Source organism: Trichechus manatus, unplaced genomic scaffold (genome assembly GCF_000243295.1).
Source record: "Trichechus manatus latirostris isolate Lorelei unplaced genomic scaffold, TriManLat1.0 scaffold00088, whole genome shotgun sequence".
NCBI classification, from domain to species: domain Eukaryota; kingdom Metazoa; phylum Chordata; class Mammalia; order Sirenia; family Trichechidae; genus Trichechus; species Trichechus manatus.
In genome coordinates, this window is record NW_004444024.1 from 8,426,093 (window position 1) to 8,450,450 (window position 24,358).

Here is a 24,358-nt window from a genome sequence, read left to right on the forward strand (position 1 = left end):
TGTGCGTTTGTGAAGAGTTGGGAATTTTCCTTTTCGTTTTTATGACATCCAAAAAACCAAAACCAAACCAGTTGTCATCGAGTTAATTCCAACTATGGACACACCATGTGTGTCAGAGTAGAACTGTGCTCCATAGGGTTTTCATGGCCGTGACATTTCAGAAGCAGATCATCAGGCTTTTTTTCTAAGGAGTCGCTGGGTGAGGTCGACCTGCCAACCTTTCAGTTAATACCCAAGTGCTTAACTGTTTGTGCCACCCAGGAACCCCTCTTATGACATCAGAGGTAGACATTTCCCTCAAATTAAAAAACTCCTTTTTAGCTATTCAACCCAGACCTCAGTGTTGCCGCCTGGGACAGTGATGAAACTCAAGCAATACTAATCCCTTTCACATGTGCACAGCTTTGCACTTTACAAAGTGTATTCAAATCCAAGAGTGAGGATTTTGGAGTCGGACAGAGCAGTGTTCTAGTCCCAGCCCTGAGACTTCCTAGTGGGCAAGTTACTTTACCTTTCGAAACCTCATTTTCTCCTCTATAAGTGGAGTAAATAATTCTCATTTCAAGGGCTTCAAGTGAAGATTAAGTGGAATAACGTACATGATGTATCTGTAGTGGGTATTTTTTGGTTGGCTTCCCAGCATCCCATTCTGCCTTCCCATTCTATTTGGGGTGTCCATGTGGTTTTCGGGAAGCTGACTCCCCCATAAGGGTTCAGAAACGGATCACGTGACCTAGGTGAAGCCAATTAGAGCATTCTGTCTCCCCAGTCATAGTGATTACTGCAGGAGTTGTCATGTGACCTAAGCCTACCCAACTGGAGTACATCTCAGGAACTTGGATAGAAATCTTAGGAAAAAAAGGATATGTACTTTTGGTTGTTGTTGTTGCTGGATGTGAATAAGGATGCATGTAGCCCAGGTGGAAGCTAAAATGTAAGGTTTAGTAAGATTTAGCAGTATTTTGGTTTCTTATTACAGAGATACTCATCTTTTCCAATCTGCTCAAAAGTTGACTCTTTATATGAAATCTACTCTTGCACACCAAGGTTTTTCAGACTGTAGGATTTGACCCACTATCTAATAAAATCAATTCTAGAGGTTGTAACCAGCATTTTTATTGCAATGGAATAGATTAGAATAGAAAATATGAGTTTATCATCATTAAGGACTGTTTTGAAAAACTTTTAGTGTTTTACTGCAATATAAAATCATTGTCTTATGATAGGCTGCAATCAAAGAAACTGAAACACTGTCTTGGACTATGAGCTCTGTGAAAGTGGCCACTATGCTCAACCCAACTCCAGATCCTTAGCACAGATCTGGCACAGAGTAGGTATCAGTGATATTTGCCAGATTTAACTGAGTTGGAAAATGGAAACAAAACAGAAAATGTCATGTACTCTTTTGGTGGTTGCTTTGCTAAAAACTGGATTTGGAGACTAGTATGATTGTAGTAAAAAGTGTTCTAGAGGCAGAGAGCCCTGGCTTAGAGTTCCAGCTCCATGGATTAAGACTGTGAGACTCTGGGAAAATTACTTTATCATTCAGAGTCTCAATTTTCTCATCTGTAGAATGGGGATAATGACAGTAACCTCACAGGGTTGTTTTGAAGCTTAAAGGAGATCATATCTGCCAAGTGCCTAGCACACTGCCAGAACACAGTAGTTCTGAGTGGAGAATGTTAGTGACATTCTGGAAGGATGCCATATATATATATATGGTGGTATATAGAGAAAATGGTGGGAAAGAGTACTAATTTTTTTGGCAAGCTGTAACAACTTTTTTTTTGATAGAAAAGTACATTTTCCATTGCACAATTTTTTTTTGTTTTCAGCTACAGTAGCCTGCCAAGCTATCTCACAGGAAACTCAATGGAAGACAGGCAGAGGGTGTGCTTAATACAGACAGATGTAATGGAAATGTCATCTCAATCCGTCAAGTTTCTCTAGAGCTAGCAGCCAAGTTGAGCATGGTGAATGCTCTGAAAAATTGCTAGGATATTCATGTTTATCAATAGGCCCTAAGTATGTTTTTATCACACCTGCCTACAACCCTCTTCCCCCTTCTGCTCCACTCTTGGGACTCCAGCTCTCAATAAGCCCGTCTGGAATTCTTCCCTGAAAGAGGAATCCTCTTATGGCTGCTCAGCAGCAACAGGGTCCAACCTAGGCCATCAAGTTTGAGGGCCGAGAAGCCACGTCCCTAAGGGGCACTCACGTGAGTTACCCTCTCTACACTTTTATATGTACTGTCCCCTCTCCCTGGAATGCCTTTCTCCACATTATCTTACGAAAACCTACTCATTAGCCTGTCTCAACTGTCAGCTGCTCCGTGAAGCCTTCCCAGAAATCTCTAGGTAGAGCCAGTTGTTCCTCCTCTGTGCGCTGATGGCCATCTGTGCAAACCGCCATCACAGTCTCCCTCACCCTGGACAGCAAGTGTCTGTCTCTCCTTTTACGTTCTGATTCCCTGGAGGGCAGGGGTCATCTTTCTATCCTCAGTGCCTAAAACAGTGCTTACCACAGAGAAGGCACTTGTTGAATGAATGAATAAAACTGCCGTAAGATAGGGCCAAGAGGATTGTGTCACAGGACAAAAGAGGTGGCGACTCCAGGGTTTGAATGCTAGGATACATCCAATTGCCCATCACAAACTCTCGTACATAAAAAGTGCTGGCTTTATCCAGATCTCAGGGCTGCTCTGACTCTTGAGGTCTTCTGTGGCTAACTTGGGAGTGGCTGCTGGCTGGGAGGACTGTGGCTGTCAGGGACATCTCTGGCCTGTGTGACCCACGGGGAACTTTATATCCAAGTTGGTTTCACAGCAGAAGAATGAAAAGCCCACTTTTTAAATTAGAGAGTCAAAGGGAATGAACATGAGCCAGGCATTGTTCTAGGCACATTATAAAGTTTATCTCATTTCATCCTTATAAGCACCCTTCAAGGCAGATTTGTTTTCCATTTGTTCCGTCTGTTCTTTGATCCTTTTCCTGCCCTCTTTGGATTGAGTATTTTTTTAGTATCCCAATTTATCTCTACTATTGGCTGATTGGGGCCCAGTGGTTAAGAACTCGGCTACTGACCAAGAGGTTACCAGTCTAAATTCACCAGCCGCTCCTTGAAAACCCTATGGGGCAGTTCTGCTCTGTCCTATAGGGTCTCTATGAGTCGGAATTTGCTGGACAACAATGGGTTTTATTGCCTAATTAGCTATATCCCTGTTTTATTTTTTTAAAGTGGTTGTTCTAGGTTTACAATATGCATATTTAATTTACCACAGTCCAGGTACGTCTAACTCCCATTTACAAATCAGGAAACTGGAATTCAAGGCAGTTAATGATTTTCATAACATCTCATAGCTTAGAAATAGGGGATTAAGTGTTTCGCCCAATTCTGTCTGTCTCCAAAGTCTATGCATTTTCCATTACATCATCTCATATCAGAGAACTGATTTTTTTTTTTTTTAGCTGTACTGATCCCAACTCATCAGGCACTCATAGCCACCCTGATCTCTGGGTCAGAAATTCCCAAAGTATATTCCAATGGATGTATCTAGTGAGATATTAGGGTTTCATGGTTGAAAAAAAAAAAAGGAGAGGGGAGGTTTATGGTTAAAAAAGTGTGAGAAATATTGGGTAAATATATTAAACAGCTCTCTTTACTATGGGACCTTTTATAGGAGCCTTTTATAAGCTAAAACGTATTGTGAAAATTTAAGAATGGTAGTTGCCCTGTCAAATTTATTTGATGCCAGAACTTACTTTTCTACAGAATTTCTCTGAATTAATGCTTCTTCAAATATACTTTGGAAAATGCTGCTCTAAGAGAAAGTCAAGTGTTCCCATTACCTCATATCAGCTTTCTCAAGGAAGATTAAGTCTTTTCAGCTGACCAGAGCTATCTAGTGGGCCCTGCCCTCTGAATGGGCCCTGATACTCACCTGTCATGAAGCACTTGATGTCCTGGGAGTTGCTGATGGGGTTGTTGTTTTTAAACATATAGAGATTAAAAGGCATGATGTTGCTGCTACTCAGGTGCTTCCATAACTCATGGTCTGGGCTGGTCCAGCGTCCAGCCAGCACATCATAGTCCCGTCGGCCCATGTGAACAAGCTTGGTGAGTGGATCATAGAGGCCACCATGGTAGCCGATGATGATCTGGAAGTTGGGGTTGGTGTCCATATAGATCTCCCCATAGGCTGTATACAGAATCTGCTTTATCATCAAGCCTGTTCCACTGAAGACAGCAAGGGGGGTCCCAATGTTGTCGCAGGCTATATAAAACTCATCACCGCTGCTTAGCTCCATGGCAAAGAGGTGTCCTTGCAGGTCATAGTAGAGGGAGGTGATCTCAGAGCTGGAGTGGTTGTAGAGGTGGGTAACCTTTGTTGGGTTGGTTAGGTCTGCATAGAAGAATTGCAGATGGTGGCTGTGGCTGCTCTTGCTGGACACCCGCCGCCCCAGGCCATCATAGCGGTACCTGACACTCCAGCCACCACCCCGGTTGTAGGCCTTGATGAGCAGGCCAGCTGAGTTATACTCAAAGACATCGCTGCCCCGCTGCCTCAGGAAGCCATCCTCATCCATCTTGTACTGCACATCACCCAGCCTAGTGATGCGGTCACGGAGGTCATACCGTAGAGGAGTGAGCCGTGCACTGTTCCCAGGGCTCAGTAAGTGCAGGTTCCCATTGAGGTCGTAGCTGTAGCGCCAGAGCGGCTTGTCATTGATGGAGACTGTCTGCAGCTGGCCATCAGCATCGTATTCATAGGAGTAACGGGTGGTGTTGGCGTAGGGTCCCACCTTCAGCTCCTTCTTCACTACTCGCCCCATGTTGTCATACTGGACAGTCATCCAATACATGAGCGAGCGGAAAATCTCATATTGCACTTCCTTCATCCGGCCATAGGCATCAAAGTGCTTGGTGTGCGTCATGACTGCTGTGGTAATGATCTGGTTAATGTCATAGTAGATGACCCCAAACTTCCCAAACTGCTCTGTCTTGCCCGACACGTCATCATAGCGATAGAGATCGATGGGCAGTGGGGTCTCATTGATCACAGCCTGCATGCTGGTCACCCGGAAACTGTTGTCGTAGTTGTAGTCAAAACGAGCATTGACCATGCCTTCCTCGGTGAATCGAAAGATCTGCCGGTCAATCAGGGGCCCTATTTGACGGTAGCGGATGGTGCAGGTGAATCCCTCATTCTGTAGGTTGATGGTCTTCAGCATGCCTGCTGTCTCATCATAGGTGAAGCTTACCTTGGTGGTGTCATATAGCATCTCAGCCAACTTTGATAGTTTGCCGTACTTGTATATCACCCTGCGCCCAGTGCCCAAGTAGAAGGTGTGGAGAAGGTGTCCATCCTCAGTGAAGTCCTGGATGACTGAGGCATTGCCTTCAGGGGGCTGGTAGATGTGCCTGTAGTAGCCCACTGAGCGAATGGTCTCTAGTGTCTGCCGGGCCACATTGGGCATTGTCACAGAAGAGAGACGATCGTTCTTGTCAAACTCAAAGATGTACTGCCTCTGGCTGTGGAGGAGCAGCACCATGGACTGGAGGGGAAGGAAAATGAAGAGATCAGGAGGAGTGCAAGGAGAAAAGCTAGGTCTGTGTACCAAAGACTTAAAGGAAAGGAATGAAAGTCCAAGGAAGCTGGTGCTTCTCCTAAATTATGCCCAAACCAGAGCTTTCCAACCAGTGTGCCACACAGAATACTACAAATGGGTGATGGATGGGCTAAGATGAGGATTTCCCTCAGCCCTTGGCCCTGGCAGAGCCTGGGGTGCCAGAGCACTCAGGCCATTTGTTTTCTATGGTGAGCATTCTTGTCTGTCTACCCCAATGTGTGGTATAAAGATTATCACTTTTGTGTGTGATACGGTGTGAAAAAGGTTGGGAAGTACTGCCCTGAAGTATTTGCAACAGCCTCCCTACTGGTTTCCTTGCTCCCTACTCCTCAAGAAGGAAGAATGATTTTCCTAAAACACAAGTCTGACAATGTCTATTGCCTGCTAAACAATTTCTGTTGACTCCCTGTGGCCTCCAGGATAAAGACAATCTCTGAGAAGGGCATTTAAGGCTTTGCACAATTGTTTATGTAGAAACAGGTCATATGCCCACCCTAGGGTGGGGCAGGCTCTGATAGAAATGGAAAAACCTGGGTTCTGCAACTGGTTCATTGTGTGGCCTTGGGAAAGTTCTTCTCCTCTCTGGGTTTGGTTTTGCAGTATGTTGGATTAACATCCCAGGTCTCTTTCTTAGCACTACTAGAGAACATTAGTCTTGGAGATGCTCACCCAGCATGAGGTAGGGGAGGCTGACCACAGAGAAAGCAAAGCCCAAGCCCTGGACAGGGGACCAAGAGCCCTGGAGAGGGGACAGGAGCAGGAGACAAAGCAGGGAGCAGGTACCCAAAGTGAGGCATGAAGTATGGACTCTGTCTCAGGCAGCGAGCTACCATTTTCTCCTATTTGGGTCCAACTTTTGAGTTCAGACCCTCTCTGCTTCCTAGTCCCTGGGATGAAATGAATCCTGACCTGAAGCAAAAAGGATTTACTAAGGCCCCCCTCCCGTCAACCCAGCACTCGAAGCTCATGATTAAGTACCTTCTGCCTAAGTATTGATACCTAGGCTTCTGTCTTGTTCTCTGAGACTGGATCTCACCATGTGCCCTAGACCTGGGAGAGGCTCCTGCCCTGGGCCCTGACCCTGAGTCCTGCTCTGTAAGTCCAGTTTGTGCTTGGGCCTGGTACCAGCCCCAGTCTATCAGGTGGTATTTTTACATTCTCCTGCTCCCAGACTCCCATCCATCATGCCATCACCATGATCTATCCAGATGCCTCTCAGGGCCCCCTGACCCTCTAAGACAGTTTTTTCTGAACATAGGTGAGAACTATCCCATTGAGGTCAGCAGGCTAGGCCTGGTTCTATGTTGAGCTACAAGGATTGGCCTTCTACGTGGAGTGGCCAGTGATAGAGGGAGACAGACACCTGCCTTTTCTAAGTATGTGTAGCTCCATGTCTTCCCGTCTGCAAAGATCCTGGATGTGATGCGACCCGCCTGGTCATATTCCATTCTCTCAGACATGATACCCCTCTGGATGCCAGCAATGTGACCCCCCGGGGAGTATGTCACGTTGACACCATTCAGCCTGCTGCTGGGTGACCAGAGGCTGGGCCGCCCTGCCTGGTCATACAGGATCCGTAGGGTGAACTTGCGGTGGTCATCATAGATCTTCTCTGTGCGTGTCACACGGTCGAAGTCCAGAGACAGGAGGTTTCGATTGTGAACCTGGAGAAGGGGTAGGAAGAAAAGAGAAAATTAATCTGCACATTGAAAACTTGCATCTGATGGCCAACCTGGCTCTCAAATGTACTGGGAAGATCCTGGTTAGAGAAGGCAGCACAGGACCTAGGCATCAACAGACATGGGTTTGAGTTCTGGTTCTGTCACTTGTCAGCTCTGTGAAGTTTCCTTATCTGTAATGTGGGAATAATAACGCCAACTCTGCAGGGCTGCTGTGAGGATAAAGACAATGCAGGTGCTGAGCAAACAGTTGCTGTTACAGAAGATGATCCACATTGCGTTTTAATGTGATGTTTCTAATGAGGACATATGAACAAAGGCAGATCTTTCTTGGCTCCCTCCTAAAAAGAGAGAGGCTAAGAAAATAAATACCAGAAAATAAATGCCTGAACCCATCTATTATGTGCCAGGCACTGTACTAGTGTTTAACATACAGTATCTCATCTAGGCCTGAGGAAACCAAAGCTCAGGGAGGTGAAAGGCCTTGCCCCAGATCCTGTGGCTGGTGAGTGATTAGTCTGGATTTGACGCTCACCACTGCAATGTGCCAACAAATGCTCAGTGGTCCTCTGAGTGGGTCCTACCTTTCTCAGGGCTCTTGGCTTCCCATCCCCCTGGGGTCTGTCCTGCCCTTTGCTAATGCAGTTAGGGCTTCTTGGTCACCTCAGTCAGTCCAAAAGCATATTCTAAGCCCCCTGCAGGAGAGGCCCTGGAAGCATTATTGTTGAGTGTGTGGCAACTTCTGGCTGAGGGCTGGCTGGGGACACTGCCCTCACTTTGGGATATTTTGCTCCTACCTCTAGGATCAGGAGCCCCTTGTATGATCTCTACCCAGTCTGCTAGGTCAACACACAATTCAATTTCCTTTCAGAGTCAGAAATACAGGACTCCCACAGGGGTAGCAATAAGTCAGGGTTTTCCATATTTTAATAAAGAAAAATACTCCTGGGGTCTGTTTCTGTATTTGGATCTACCTCTTAGGTATTGGCTGTCCCTGAAATCCTGCCAGGTAGTCTGAAGCTAAAATACTGGTTCCTTCTAATTGCCTCTTGGTCTTACGGGGCATCTGGGCATCTTCTTTCCTTCCGTTAGTCACTGGTTAAATTTAAATTTGATCAGTAATAAGGAAGACTCAAGAGGAAGGCAGATAATTTAGATCCCATGGTGCAAAACTCCACATATGGACCTGAGGTAATGAAAGGCCCCCTTGGAGCCTTGGGTGGTTTTAAAAAAAAAAAAAGGGTCCAGAACTAGAAATTAAGGCCAGGCTTCTAGCCTCTACTCTGTGAACAACATGGGCAAGTCCCTTGACTTCTCTGAGTCTCAGTTCTTCCTCTGTAAAACTACAGGGTGGCTGTGAGGCTTGAAGAAACATGCAAATTAGCTAGTAGACTGCTGGGCACATAGAAGGTACTGAATAAATGGCTGCAATGAATTTGCTTAAATGACAGCAAATGATCATGGACCATCCTCCGTGGAAGTAGAGACGTGTGTTTCCCCCTTCTCCCCATACAAATTATAAAGCCCTGAAGATAAGGATTTATAATGATGATGCCGAGATGACTTTAGCTGTGAATGGCCTGGTTATAATAAGGTTGCCTTCCCTGGGGTAATCAAACACAATCGCAGAAGCAAAAACAGCATGGCAGACAATTCCCACGAAAAATCAGAGGTGTTGGAGGCTGAAGCTGTGCTTTCTGCAGACGAGGCAAAGGAAGATACAGGGGCTGCACTGCCAATAATGACAGGGACCTTTTCAAAGAATCTCTTTGTAAGGTCCCCTTAGGGCCCCCCAGGGTGGTAACACCCAGCCAGCAGCCCCCTTCACCCCCAGAGGACCCCTAGTGAAGGGGAGCTATACCTCTGTGGCAAAAATTCATAAAATTGAATTAAGCAGCTCACTGGGGAACCGCCTAATGCTTCCTGAGCTCAGCAGTGGCGACAATGAGATTATTTTACATCTTTCTTTATTAAAAATTCCCAGTTGTATAAAAAAATGAACTCCATTATGGGGAGGCACACCCGGCTAACATTCTAATTCCACATGCTGCCACTGTGGGTGGCCATTTATTTCGGAGGACGCGGAGATGCAGCCACCAGACTGGAGCCCCATTAGTCTGTGGCTGAGACAGGGACCAATTAAAGCTTGGGAAACTTTTGGTCCAGTTCACAGGGCAGAGAGGAAATCCTAATGGTACTAATTGCTGCTGTTTATTGAACACCTGGGGTCTGTCAGCACTGGGTTAGGTGCTTTGAATGTTATCTTGTTTCTGCAAAGGAAGCTGAGGCTCAGAGAAGTTGAGTTGCTCAAGGGTATACACGCCCAGGCAGGAATCAAACCCAGGTCCAACTTTCCATTTAGTACCGGAAAGAGGTGGTGGAGGCCGAAAATGTGCCAAAGGGCTCTTTGAGAATTCAAACAGGGAACTAGTGGGAGGCTGTTACCACACCAGATGATTGTTAGGGTTCTTGGCTGAATTCTATTGAAGGAACCAGGGAAGTCTGGTTTTCTGGGTTCTGTTGTGGGCATTGAACTAAGAGACGAGTGCCTATTTTCTACTCTTTATTACTACCTAGCTGTGGGAAAAATCACTTACCTCCTCTGGATCCTGGTCTTCTCATGTATAAAACAGGGGTTTAGATGAACTAACTTTCTTTGCTAAAGTGAAGGGACTCAAAAGAGTCTCAGATGTGTTGCTATGCTGATGCTTCTGTGTAGAATGTTAGGAACATCTGGCTCAGTTTCGTGGTTCACTTCAGCTTAGCACATATCTACAGAGCCCCTGTTGTCTGCAAGGTGCTGTGCTGGAAGCCACGGGGGCTAGTTCACTAGTGTTCACTTTCCCTATCACCTTCCTTTCTGAAGCTGGAGGGAAAATAAGTTGGGTAGTCAGGACCTGGGGCAGAGGCCACCCCCTACAGAAACATGGGAAGTGAGGCAGAGAAACGGCCGGTTCAGGGCATCTACATATTGAAAAGCACTCTGAAATGTCAGACCATAGATGCCACCCCACTGACAGCAACAGCTATGGTGGTGGTAGTTTAGCTCATTTTGGGAGGATAATTATGTCCGAACAGAGTAGAAAATGTGGCTTAGGTTCCAAATAGTTAAACTGAAATCTGGCACATATTAGCAATAGTAATAATAAGAATAATAGCAACAACAACAAGAACAGCTATTATTGACCACTTATTATGTGCCTGACTCTGAATGAAGCACTTTATATATTATTTCTAATCCTTGTAGCATTGTAAAATTGGTTTTATTTTCCCCATTTTATGGGTAATGAAACTGAGGCTCTAAGAGATTACTGACTTGCCCAAGTTCACTGAGGGAATGATATACAGCTGGAACTCCAGCTCAGCCCTAACAGCAAGGCCAGTGATCTTTCTAGAAGTAAAAACTGAAAAGACCGACAAGAGACTCTTATTATATGTGGTTCCTTGATTCACTTTCTCCCTTTTACAGATGAGGAAACTAAGGTCCCAGGAAAAGTTTCTCCCTCAAATCAGTCAGGGAGAGCTTTAAGAACAGAACCTAGTTCTCCAGCTTCCTCCTTGTTTCTTTTCCCACAAAATCCAGAGGCTGAGACCTGCTTGGCAAGGCCTCGCTCACCCGCAGCCGGCGCCCGAAGACGGTGACCTGGCCGCGAGCCTGCTCCTTGCGCTGCCTCCACTCTACCAGGTTGAGTCCGTTGTCGATGGGCAGTGTGACATTCCTTTTGCCCACGGTGGGGTTGACAGTGCCGGCCAGCAGGTGGGGCTCTGTCTGCAGTGCCACCTCCATACCATTGGCCAGCAGCAGCCGCAGGGAGCCGTCTGCCCCGATGTAGTAGCTGTTCCGGACTTGGTCTGAGGGAGAGGAGAGGGACAAACTCTGCTCAGAATGGGTGAGGATGGAGGGAGGTGCGTGTACAGCAAAGGCAGGGGGATGATTTTTAAATGTTTTTTTCCTTCTGACTATAGAAATAATACATAATCATTAAAAAAAAAAGCTAGGAAAATATATGGAGGAGAAAAAAGCACCCAACATCCCAAAACCCAAAGAAAACTGTTGCTAATATTTTGGTGTATTCCTATATTTTAGGATATTTCCTAAAGCATTTAAAAATAGTTACTTACAGAGTTTTTCACTGATCATTATATTATACCATGTCATTAAATATTTTCCATAAATATTCTTCTTAGTGTCTGCATAGTATTCCATTGTATGGAAATACTATAATTTATTTAACCAACCCTCAAAATAGAAATTCAGATTGTTTTCAGTTTTCGTAATTATAAGTAACACTGCAAATAAATATACGTTAAACATTATGCCAAGTGAAAAAACCTAGACATAAAAAGCCATATATTGTTTGGTTCCATTTACATGAAATGTCCAGAGTAGGCAAACCTATAGAGACAGAAAGTAGATTAGTCAGGGCAGGGGCTAGGGGTAGGGGAGTGACTGCTAATGAGTACGTGGTTTCTTTTTGGGTGATGAAAATGCTCGGGAATTCAACAGTGGTGATGATTGCCCAATCTTGTAAATATACTAAAAATCACTAGAATTGTACATTTTAAAATAATAGATTTTATGGTATATGAATTATACCTCAACTGAAATATATTTACATATTTTGTGTAAATATCTTCATTTTAGATTATTTCATCAAAGTAGATTCTTAAAAATAGAATTACTAGAGCAAAAGGTTGAACATTTTAAGGCCCTTAATATATACTAGGGTAATAGTGTTCTTTACAAATGGTGAAAAATAACTCTAATATCTAAATTACTGATAAAATACTATATATATGTATATACATATAAAATTTAATTCTATATAGAGTATTATATATACAATTTAATTATATATTTAATAATATATATTCCATCTTTAATAAATAGGACTCCTGGTGGTACACTGGTTAAGCGCTTGGCTGCTAACCGAAAGGTCAGCTGTTTGAAACTCCCCAGCCACTCCACAGGAGAAAAGACCTGGTGAGGTGATGTTTTTGTAAAAATTACAGCCTAGAAAACCCTATGGGGGAAGTTCTACTATGTTATATGGGGTCGCTATGACAACTGACAAATTGACTCGATGGCACACAAGAACAATATATATTTAAAAAATCATTGTCGTATATATGTGCACATGTATGTGTGTGCATATATATTACGATGATTTACAAATAAATCTGATTTTGAAATGTTAAATTGATTAAAACATTCTAATTTGGATGTTTAGCTAAAAGAAACTTCTGGAGGCAAAGCGTAAATAGCTGTAAAATGTATATTTAGTTTTTTTCTAAAAATGGAAATATCTCTGGGTTTGCCTTGTACTTTCCTGCCTGTTGCCTTTCCTCAGCTGTTTGTCTGCGCTGCCCCTCTCTTCAATAAATATTAGCCCAAGTCCTTCCTTCAAGGTTCTGCTCAAATGTCATCTCTTCCCAGAAGCTTCCCCTGCTCCTCTGGTCAGAATGAATGCTTCCCACTCTATACCCCTCAACCTCTATATTTGCCTCATCAGTAGCCTTGCAGCTGAGGGCTGTAGAGCTCACCACTCTTAATGAATAAATTCTCAGATATCTAATTGCTTATTGTGAGCAGCACTATCACACAGAGATTAAGAGCATGGACTTTGTAGTCAGGCTGTCTGGGTTCAAGTTCCAGCTCTGCCACTGTCTTGCTGTAAGCCTTTGGGAAAGTTACTTTAACCTCTCATGCCTCGGTTTCTTCATCTGTAAGCTGGAGATAATAAATGTATCCTTGCCTCATAAGGATGCTGTGGGGATTAAGTGAGATGATGAATATGAAGAGGCGAGAATACTACCTGGCATACAGTAAGTGTTATGTGAAAGGTAGCTATTACTAGTTTTATGCACCTAGCACTATGCTAGCCACTGTCATGTACATCCCTTGTTTCTCCCTCTATCTCTACCACGTCCACTTTACAAACTTGTTACAGTGAACTTTTCTAGTGCTGATCATGGTCCTTCAATAGTTCCTCATTGCCTTTAGATTAGTGGTTAAAAGAGTGAGTTCTAGAGCCTCTCTGTCTGGGTCGAAATAACCAACTAGGTACGGGACTTTGGGCAAACTACTTAACCTCTCTGAGCCTCATTACTCTCATTTGGAAAATGGACATATTAAAAATACTACTTCATAGGGTTTTTGTGAGGATTAAATAAGACTATGATTATAAAAGGGAGTCCCTGGGTCGTGCAAATGGTTAAGTGCTCAAATACTAGCTGAAAGGTTGGTGGTTCAAACCTACCCAGAGGCGCCTTGGAAGACCTGGTGATCTTCCAAAAGATCACAGCCTTGAAAACGCCATGGAGCAGTTCTACTCTGCACACATGGGGTCGCCATGAGTTAGAATCGACTTGACGGCAACTAACAACAAATGATTATAAAACACTAACATATACTTTGTACTTAATATGTACTCCAAAATGCTAGCTGTCACTATTGTCATTAGTGTATGTATGTGCACAGTAAACATTTGCTGGATTGAACTAAATCTGTTCCAGGCTATGTCAAGCAGTAAGGATGCGCTTTTTGTATTGCATCTCCACTGTTAGAAGGCATCAGATCTACCCCTCTCTTCCACTCTCTCTCCCCTCCCTCTTTCTCTCCTTCTTTCTCACAGATACACAATTGTAAAATCTGCCTCAAACTTGCTATGCATTATTCACTGACAATCTGTATTTCCTTCCTTTGAACAGTGAAAAGGCCTGTGTCAATTTATCTTTTAAAGCTGCTCCTCGCTGAATCCACATATGTCCATTAATGGTGACTTTGGCAGGAATAGCATCTGTAGAGGCTCATCTCAAATGATCCCCATTTAATGTGGGCTGTGACTTCTCAAGGCTGCTGCTCATTAGTAGCTACTTCTTATTTCTTCCTGTAGCCCACACGTAAGATGAAACCTAAAGAGCTTTTCACAAAGACTCTACTGAGGTGGCTGCGAAACTGAGCATCTGAGTCTGGTCGGAAAGAAGGAAGAGGAGCTTGGCAAGGGTACTAAAGAGGAGAAACAGGTACCATGTTTTCTGGATTCCAGGATGTACTTCTTCATTGCACAGTTTAACATTTCTGAGATTGGAATGTGTCTTACAATCTTTGTATACACTTAGAGCAGTGTGTCTTGTTTTTCCCCCACCTGAGAAGCTGTTACTCAGTTGGTGGTGAAAACCAAGGAAATGTACCACTTTTGAATTAAAAAAAAAAATTTGCCAAAATGTAAGAAAGCTTGCATCAACCTTTGAGAGAAATACTCAAAGCCAGCTTAACAGTATGGAGTGGATGGACGAGACAATTCTTAACCACAGGGAAGAAAACAGTCCTGAAGGATAAGTGGTCTGAGTTGTCAAGAGACCCTGTAGTCCTTGGTCAGGCAGAATCCTGGCTGGCTCTCAGTTGGTACCATCTCTTGACAATAACCCACTGAATCATAAATACCTAGGGTTGTCCCTACCCACTACTAAAGGAGCTTGGTAGGGAAGAAATTCCAGGGCTAGGTTTCTCTTTCTTTGACTGAGAACCAGTCTTGTTCTGTGAATTTTTTTTTTTTTTAAAGATCTAGGACTACATTTGGAAATAAAAGTGGTTGTGAAAATATATAAACAATTATTTTCTTATAGTTAATCAAACTGCCTGTTAATTACTTAATCCAACAAGTACTAATAGAGTACTTACCAGCCCATGCTAGTCACTTTGCAGACACTGCCTGAAGATATCATCTGAGCAAATCCCATGAAGCAAGTATAATTCAGCTCCATTTCCCAGACTCAGAAACTGAGGCTCAGGGAAGAAGAGTGACTGCACTCAATTCACAGAGGTAGGAACTGGCATAGTGGGCACAGGGGTCCAGGTCACTCGACCCCACAGCCCACACTCTTTGCACTGCTCCACACCATTCAACATGGCTTCAACATGCTTTCTTTTTCCAGAGAAGAAAACCAAGAGCCAGAGCAGGGAGACAACTTGCCCCAGGTCACGTGGTGATGTGGTGACCGAGTCAGGACTACTGTGTGGGCTTTCTGACTCCTAGTCCAAAGCTCTTTTTCTTATTTTCTGTCAAAGCTGTTGGGAGTATAAAGAGCTGTCCGGAGGGCTGGAAAAAATCAGGCAAGGCTTTCCCAAGTTATGGCTTCTTTTCTTTGTCCTTACTAAGGCCAACAAACCTGCACATCCCACCCTGGGTCACCACACCCCATGAGAACAACTGATGCACAAGATTCATAGCAACATTTCGTTGTTGTGATTCACCTGACAGATCAACCCACATCAGGGTTTATTTGACGGACACAGAGAAAGAAGGGTCTCTTTTCGATGGAATCCTAGCAGAGGCACAAACTGTTCTCACCGAGCTACAGGAAGGACTTCACACCAAAATCCCTTTCATAATTAGGTATAATTATTCTTGTCCTTTGTCCTCACCTGCACCAGTACGAGACTAAATCTTTAATCGGAGAGCCGTCAGAATGGCAGAATAGTGAGGCCACCTCGATTAGGAGCTAATGGATTCTCGACCCTTTATTCTGATGAAAATGGGATGGGACAATGAGATATTACTAAGAAGCTTCTGGGAGAGAATTTACAGGACTCAGGATGGTGTGTACTTTGCAAATTAGGAGGAAATACAGACAGCAACAACGGTAACACTTTCCTTTTCCTGGAAGCTCCAGAAGCATCTGTTTCTTGTGGCATCTGCCTCCAGGGGTCTCCCCACCCCTCTGCCTCAAAGTCCCCACGCCCCCAGCTGGCTTACCTTGCAACAATGTATAGAAGGCACCTGAGGCGGATAGGTTGGTGGTTATGGTGACATCATCCTTGCTGGAGGTCTCTACCTGGACATGCACTGAGCTGTCTGTATCGCTTCGGAAACTGCTCACCTGGCCAGTGGGGAAGGTCACATTTGTCAGGCGGCCAAAAGTGTCATACCTGAAAACCAAGGAGTGGCACTGAGTAACAGAAATAAAATGATGCCATAGTTGGAGCCTGGCGTGTTCTTCCTTATGCCCTTGTTTTTGCATGTGTGTTTTTCCTCCCGGGTGGATACATTTCCATGTCTCATATATCTCCTGCATGGGGCTTGGCACAGAGTTTTTGGAATACAATACCATCTGCTGATGTCTGATTTACTTCTCTGAGTCTTCCTTTCCTAATCCATAAATGGAGATGGGAACCCCCGCCCTGCCTACTTTCCAGGATTACTGTGAGGAACACATGGATGTGCCCCATAGCTATAAAATAATATCCTCTCGTGAAGGGGTGAGATGATGGCCATGATAAGACTGTTGACCCAGAATCTCAGAGCTCAGGGACTCCCCAGAGGTGATCTGGTCCAACCTGATGCCTGAATATCCTCTGCAAAACCCTTAAGAAACAGTTATACAGGGCTTTTCTGAACAACACTAGAGATGGAGAAACTATTACCCAGGAGCTTCCTAGGCTGCTGCAGATCATGGGGAAAGGGGATCAGAATCCAAACTAGGACTCTACTACCCCATAAGCAGGTTAGTCAGATTGGCTCTTGCAATCTCTTCCTATCCAGCACTAAGCAGCTATATATCTGCAACTCTCAGAACCTACAGCTTTGCTCTGATGTAGTCTATCTGAGGCATAACTGAATCTTAATTCTATTCCCTATTCTCCTGATAGTAATAAAAGAAATACCCACCAATACTGGACACCTACCATGTACCATGCATGGCTCCAGTTGCTTTTCATTCATTCTCTTCTATTTAATCCTCACAGCTAGTCTACACGGTATGTACTGTCTCCATTCCATCCAAGAGGAGACTGAGGCTCAGAAAAGTTAAGTCACCTGCTCAAGGTCACACAGCTAAAAAGTGGGGTAGAATCAAAACTCAGCTCTGTTTCTAAGCCACCACTTGCATCTCTGTCTTCAACAAACATTTCTGTACTGGCAATCTGCAAGTGTCCATTGCATGCTTGTTCTTACCTGCTACAGTTGTGGCTGGAAGAAGGCAGGGAGTGTGCTATTAATATTTTAATTATTTTTATTTAGGGACAATTGAAGTATAAAAAAGCAGGTCTAAATAGCCTTTTTTGCATCTGTGTATGAATGGGGAAAAATGTCTTCATTCAAATGTCAATATTTCTGATTTCTGCTTATGCTCAAGATTGAAGCATGGGTTCAGCTGTGTATGCTTCCCCCCATGTACTTTGGTCTCCCTACTGAACTCTTACTGTTCTTAGGGGCTGAAGCTGGCCCTTGGGTCCCTGAGGGTTTTCACAATGGTGAAATGAAAGGTCAGATAGTTCAGCTTCATCCTGGCTCTTCCTGGGATCCCTTCAGCTGGGCCCTAGCTTCCTGCTGGGTGTCCTGGGTCCTGCAGCTATTGTGCTTTTGGGTGAGACTTCGTAGGTGAGACTAGGTAGGACTTCACTGAGAAATTTTGTGTCCAACATCAGACTGGGTGTTGGCACAGACACTGCCATCTGCCAGCTCTGTACTGATCACTGTGGCACTCTTTAGACTGAATGGTAACAGTCCCTAGCGAAGCCTGACACAGAAGAGGCTTTGGTAAAGGCCTTTTGAATGAATCTCCCAGGCCTTGGCCCAAGAACAGTTCTGGAGGAAGAGCCAAGGGGTTTGGGGAAAAATGACTCTATTGCTGAAGCCTGAGGAAGGGGAGCAGGATCCCTTTCCAGAATGGCAGACAATGCAGTGATTTCTATCACACGGCCTCAGGACTGGCTTGGGGGCAAGGCTCTGGGGTTGTATCAGCTCTTTGGGTTCTCCCATAGGCACTTAGGGGACTTAAGAAACCTATTTCCTGTCATGATTCCTTATTTTTCTCCTTTAGTACTGAGTCAGGTTGTTCTAGGGAAAAGTCAGTCTGGTAGCCTAGGGAAGGGGGAGGGTGTGGGTTTACACCTGGCCTAGAGGGTCAAGGTGGCAGCACTGGCCCTTGCAGCTGGGTGAGGGAGTAATTCTGAGATTGCTTGAAGGAAGGAGGGACAACTCTTGGGATAAAGATCTGGGAAACTTGTCCCAGGGCATCTCTCACCTCTGAGACTATCTCTCAGAGCTCTGCTCCCTTCAACCCTAAGAGAGGCTGGCATTCTTTTTAACCCTTTATGGCTGCTAGGAATTTGACCAGGAAAGAAATTCATTAAAATGTTTACACTGGTTATCTCTAGGAGGTAGAACTGCAGGTGATTTGAACTACAAGATTTTCTATAATTAAATGGATTATTTTCATGATCAGAAAAGTGCTGTGACAACCCAAGTAATGTCACATACAGGGAGCTCATGGCCCTCTTGGGGGAAGTTGTTGTTGTTAGGTGCCGTCGAGTCAGTTCCGACTCATAGCAACCCTACGTACAATAGAACGAAACACAGCCCAGTCCTGCGCCGTCCTCACAATTGTTGTTATGTTTGAGCCCATTGTTGCAGCCCCTGTGTCAATCCATCTCATCAAGGGTCTTCCTGTTTTTCGCCGACCCTCTACTTTACCAAGTATGATGTCCTTCTCCAGGGACTGGTCCCTCCTGATAAAATGTCCAAAGTATGAGAGATGAAGTCTCGCCATCCTCACTTCTAAGGAGTATTCTGACTGTACTTCTTCCAAGACAGATTTTGTTCCTTCTTCTGGCAGTCCATGGTATATTCAATATTCTTCGCCAACACCATAGTTCAAATGCAACGATTGTTCTTCTATCTTCCTTATTCATTGTCCAACTTTCACATGCATATGAGGCAACTGAAAATACCATGGCTTGGATCAGGTGCACCTTAGTCCTCAAAGTGACAGACATCTTTACTTTTTAACACTTTAAAGAGGTCTTTTGCAGTAGATTTTCCCTGTGAAATATGTCGCTTGATTTCTTTTTCTTTTTAATTGTTGTGCTTTAAGTGAAATTTTACAATTCAAGTTAGTCTCTCATACAAAAATGTATACATACTCTGTTTTGTGACCCTAGTTGTTCTCCCTATATTATGACAGCACACTCTTCCTTTCTACCCGGGATTTCCTATGTCCAATCAACCATCTCCTGACTCTCTGCCTTCTCATCTAGCTTCCAAACAGGAGCTGCCCATTTAGTCTCATGTATCTACTTGAGCTAAGAAGAACACTCTTCACGAGTATCACTTTATGTCCCATAGTCCAGTCTAATCTTTGTCCGAAGAGTTGGCTTCGAGAATGGTTTTAGTTTTGGGCTAACAGAGAGTCCGGGGGCCATGTTTTCTGGAGTCCCTCCCGTCTCAATCAAACCATTAAGTCTTGTCTTTTTACTAGAATTTGAGTTCTGCACCCTACTTTTCTCCTGCTCCATCAGGGATTCTCTGTTGTGTTCCCTGTCAGGGCAGTCATTGTGGTAGCCAGGCACTGACTAGTTCTTCTGGTCACTTGATTTCTTGACTGCTATTTCCATGGGCATTGATTGTGGATCCAAGTAAAATGGAATCCTGACAACTTGAATCTTTTCTCCATTTATCATGATGTTGCTATTGGTCCAGTTGTGAGGTTTTTTGTTTTCTTTATGTTGAGGTATAATCCATACTGAAGGCTGTAGTCTTTGATCTTCATGAGTAAGTGCTTCAAGTCTTCACTTTCAGCAAGCAAGGTTGTGACATCTGCATATCACAGCTTGTTAATAAGTCTTCTCCAATCCTGATGCTCTGTTCTTCATATGGTCCAACTTCTCAGATTATTTACTCAACATACAGATTGAATTAAGTATGGTGAAAGGATACCCGGACACACACCTTTCCTGATGTTAAACCACGTAGTTGGAGGAAGAACCAAAACCAAACCAAACCTGTTGCCGTCGAGTTGATTCCGACTCATAGCGACCCTATAGGACAGAGTAGAACTGCCCCAAAGGGGTTCCAAGGAGCACCTGGTGGATCTGAACTGCCGACCTTTTGGTTAGCAGCCAAACTTTTAACCACTATGCCACCAGGGTTTCCAGTTGGAGGAAGAGGACCCTTTAAATTGCTGGCATTTATAGGAGAGACTCACTGACAACAAACTACCAATAGCAATTTCCAGGCCTTTTCGGTAAAATGTGACTAGGGTATCCTTAACTTATGAGCCAAGAATCAAGACCCCAGAAATTGGTTGCGCCCTGACCACCTTAACTGTATCTGTGGTTCATGATCACTCTGAGTCCTGTAAGATCCTAAGTCATCTTTTGAATCAACAAGACGATCCATTTCTGTCCAGCAGTTTACTGTGATGAGTATGCTGTTCTAGTCTGGTTCGCTTAATACCTGTTATCCATGTACATGCTTTTTATTAATGAGACTATTTACTCAGACTAATTTCCTAACCTATTCAAATAAAAAAGATTTTATATTATCATACAAGATACTTAAAAAGTTTTGGAGTCTTTCAGATAAGAATTGATAGACAGATTATTAATTAGGGGTCAGATGCCACTTCAGTACCACTCCTAGCAAGGTCTTGCTCAAATGCCACCTTATAAAGCCCTCCTTGTTCTCTCTGGCCCTTCCTCTCCCAATGAAATTCTCTGCACAGCTGTAGCACACAATGTCTCCTGTTGCACTGTAATAGCTGATGTACAGGTTGCCTCCCTCTTTAGACTGTGAGCTGCTGGAGGTCAGGGACAGGTCTTTGGAGCCTGACAGCCAGACTGTGAATCTGGAATCACACTACCGGGATCCCACCACCTGCCAGTGATGCAACGTGAAGGACTAGCATTAAGTCCATCTCTGCTTCCCCAGCACTGGGACTGGCATAGAGACAGGCAGGAAACACTGGCTGAACAAATAAATTAATGAATGCATGACTGGATGTCCAAGGCCTCTTTCCTGCTCTGTAGAAGAAAGCATGATCCAGGACTCAACAGAGGCTTGTCACGTAGTAGGTGCATGATAAACATCTGCCAAATGCACAAAAACAGAAACAACTGCTTCCACTAGATGATACTTTAGTAATTTCCATAGGCATCTCCCCAGAGTTTTAGTCTCCTCCCAGAAAGGGTATAAATGCAGACAATTGTAATTATTATTGAAGGTAGCCTGTAATACATGATTAAATTGAGCCTGGAGAAGATACAATGAAAAGGCTCCATGCCTTGAAGATCTGGTTTTCATTTTATAAGAGACAGCCCCAAAACAGTAATTTCCACTCCTCACATTTTCCATTAGAAGGACTGCATGTCTTAATTAAATGAACATCAAATAGAACAGTCAATTTATAAAAATTTCTTGTCTTCAATTTATTCATTCAGTGCCTTCCAGAGCCTGAGAAATGCCACTGGATCTGTTGCCTGATCAATATCTGTGATTATCCCATTAGAAACCCAGCTCCTTCTGACTTTGCATGGGGAGAACTGGAGCTGCCCATCCATTGGACCTTGAACACCTTTGCCCTGCGGGACCCTCTGCAGAGCCCTTTCTCCTCCTGCTACCGAGCTGCAAACAGAAAGGAGGCTGGCACTGCCTCCACAAGGTGTGGCTCATGTGTGAGTTCTATGTACTACCTGGACTCCAGCTGGTTGCTTCCAACACTTGTTCCATTATTGGGTGACTTCTGGACAATGGTTTAATTATGTCTACCATGGTTTTACTTAAATGGGGGAACTTGTGAACTACTGGCAATATTCTTTCTTTCTAACCAAGAAGAACAGAAGGAATGTGTTGATGTGGGGAGGTTTTTGGAGCCAGACAGTCTAGTCTTTGAATCCAGGCTTGACCACTTGCCAGCAATGTGACCCTGGAGGATGGACACTCAGTTCTGTTTTCCTCTAACTACTTTTGCATCAAGCCCCTACCACCAATGACTTTATTTCAAGCAGATTACATAGATAATCTCTATAAACCTCTGTTTTCCCCTCTATAAAATGAGGACAGTAATATCTATTTCATAGAGACATTGTGAAGATCAAATGAGGTAGGTAACATTATTTAAAATGAAATCCAAACTTCTTCACTAGGTCCTAGAAGGCCCCATGAGACTATTCTCACTAGACTGTTACCTCCCTGAGGGTAGGGACTTTGTTTTGGTCACTGCTATAGCCCCAGAATTTAGAAGAGTGCTTGGCATCTAGTAGCAGTTGCTGTGAGAAGGTACTCAATACATATTTACTGAATAAATGAATAAGTAAAAAATAAATAAATAGCAGATATTGTTGTTTTGGACTGAGAGTAAGAACTTCACTCCTTTACCTCTCCACCCATATGAGGAAGGGAAAGTTCACTGGCACTCACAGAGTACCTTTTAGATAACAAGCACCATGATCATAATCATCCCTTTGAGGTGGGCAATATCATCATCATTTTACAAATAGCAAAGCTGAGGCTCAGAAAGGATAATAATTTGCCTAAGATCACACAGCTAATAGAGGAATATAGGTTCAAAGCTAGGTCTGTCTGACCTTAAAGTCTGTGTTCTTTCATTAAGCTTCCAATAAAAATGGGGATGTTTCAAATCAAAATCTTTGAGTTCATCACTGTGTTAAAGACAAACTTGTGCTTGGGAATCTCAAGTGGGTTAAGCCAACTGACAGTCTTCTCTTCAAAATGCTTTGCTTTACTATTACTGCAATCGACTTTGCAGCAACGCCAAGCCCCCATTTGAGGAGTGTGACAGAGAAGGCCAGGTGATTGGCTTTTCATTATTTCCTTCCACTGACTTTTCTTCACTCCATTTTCCAAAGCATCACTGGAGCACGGTGAAAGAAAACTCATAAAAGATTCATATGGTTGCTGTGAACTTGGCTCTCAAAAGAGGACCGCTAAAGGGTATCTTCACACACACTACAAGGCTTTCTTCTTCACACTCGATACTTCATCTCAAGCCACTTACTATGCATATTTGGGGAGAAAAATGCCAAATTGCCTCTCTGATACTAAACTTTTGCTGATCATGAGTTTTTGTTTTGGTAGGAAAATAAAGATTTCACTTTTATGACATTCATCTATGACTGTCTCAAACAACACCATTATCAACAAGAGGAATTATGTATAATTCTTGAACAACTGGAATTCACAGTCCATATATACCAATAGTCCCTTGGCCTCAGGTCACTGTTATAAATGGCATTACATCATTAGGTACTCCAAAACTGTATCAGAGCAGGGCACTTCTTGGATTTAGCAATAAAAACTTGTACTTGCTGCTCATTTTCTATAGAATTAAGAATCACCAGTGAATTGTAGCTTTTGGGATTTCCAAGATATAGTCTACCCTATGATTATAAGCCTTATCTATAACTGCTTTGATACTTGAGGTAATGTATCTGGTGGAAAGTGCTTAGGATTCAGGTAGATCTGGGGATCGAATCCTGGCTCTGCCACTTATATGTACAATGTCACAGAGCCAATAAGTGGTTATTCTCTGTTTCAGCCCTCAGATTCATTCTCTGCCCTCTTCCGTGCCAGTAGAGGCTCACCCTCACAGATTGCATCACTGGGGCACCCTTGCTGGACGGCTCTGGTTGGGATCATCCAATGGTAGGCACTGGCAAGAAACAGGAGAGCAGGAGAAGTTTTTTTTCTCTCTCTCCTTCCTTGACATAGCTCTGAAAGTGGCTGCATCTATCCATAACTACAGCTTCTAGTAGGTGGCTCCTCCTTCATGGTTACAGTTCCCACTGGGCTTCAGTTACAATATCTCCCACTTTGCCCTTCAGCTGAGGGGCATTCACTGTTTTTAATTCCCGGTGCCGCACCATACTTTCTTGGTTCCCTTATCCTGCCCATATTCCTATAATGTCTCATCATTTGAAGATGTCTTTCCTGGGTGTAGAATTTGGGGATGATATATATATATATATATATATATTTTCTTTCAGCACTTTAAAGATGCTACTCCACTGTCTTCTATCTTGCATGATTTCTGATGGGAAGTCTGATGTAATTCTTATCTTTGTTCCTATGTATGCTATGCCTTTTTTTTTTTTTTCCTGGTTGCTTTCAAGATTTTCTCTTTGTCTTTTATATTCAGCAGTTTAAATATGATATGCCTAATTTGACAAAGTCCAACACCCATTCCTGATAAAAGCTCTCAATCAAATAGGTATAGAAGGGAAATTTCTCAACATAATAAAGGGCATCT

The 24,358-nt window shown here is 43.6% G+C and overlaps 1 protein-coding gene across 1 annotated transcript in view; it reads right to left on the reverse strand.

The window, feature by feature from the left end:
* The window catches only part of TENM4 (teneurin transmembrane protein 4), a 435,533-nt gene that overhangs the window by 6,167 nt on the left and 405,008 nt on the right, over nt 1-24,358 (reverse strand). The window contains exons 25-28 of the mRNA XM_004382006.3: nt 16,069-16,241; nt 10,926-11,161; nt 6,998-7,294; nt 3,941-5,555 (exon numbers count right to left, since the gene is read on the reverse strand). Coding sequence (XP_004382063.1) covers nt 3,941-5,555; nt 6,998-7,294; nt 10,926-11,161; nt 16,069-16,241 — 2,321 coding nt within the window. The remainder of the gene's footprint in view (nt 1-3,940; nt 5,556-6,997; nt 7,295-10,925; nt 11,162-16,068; nt 16,242-24,358) is intronic.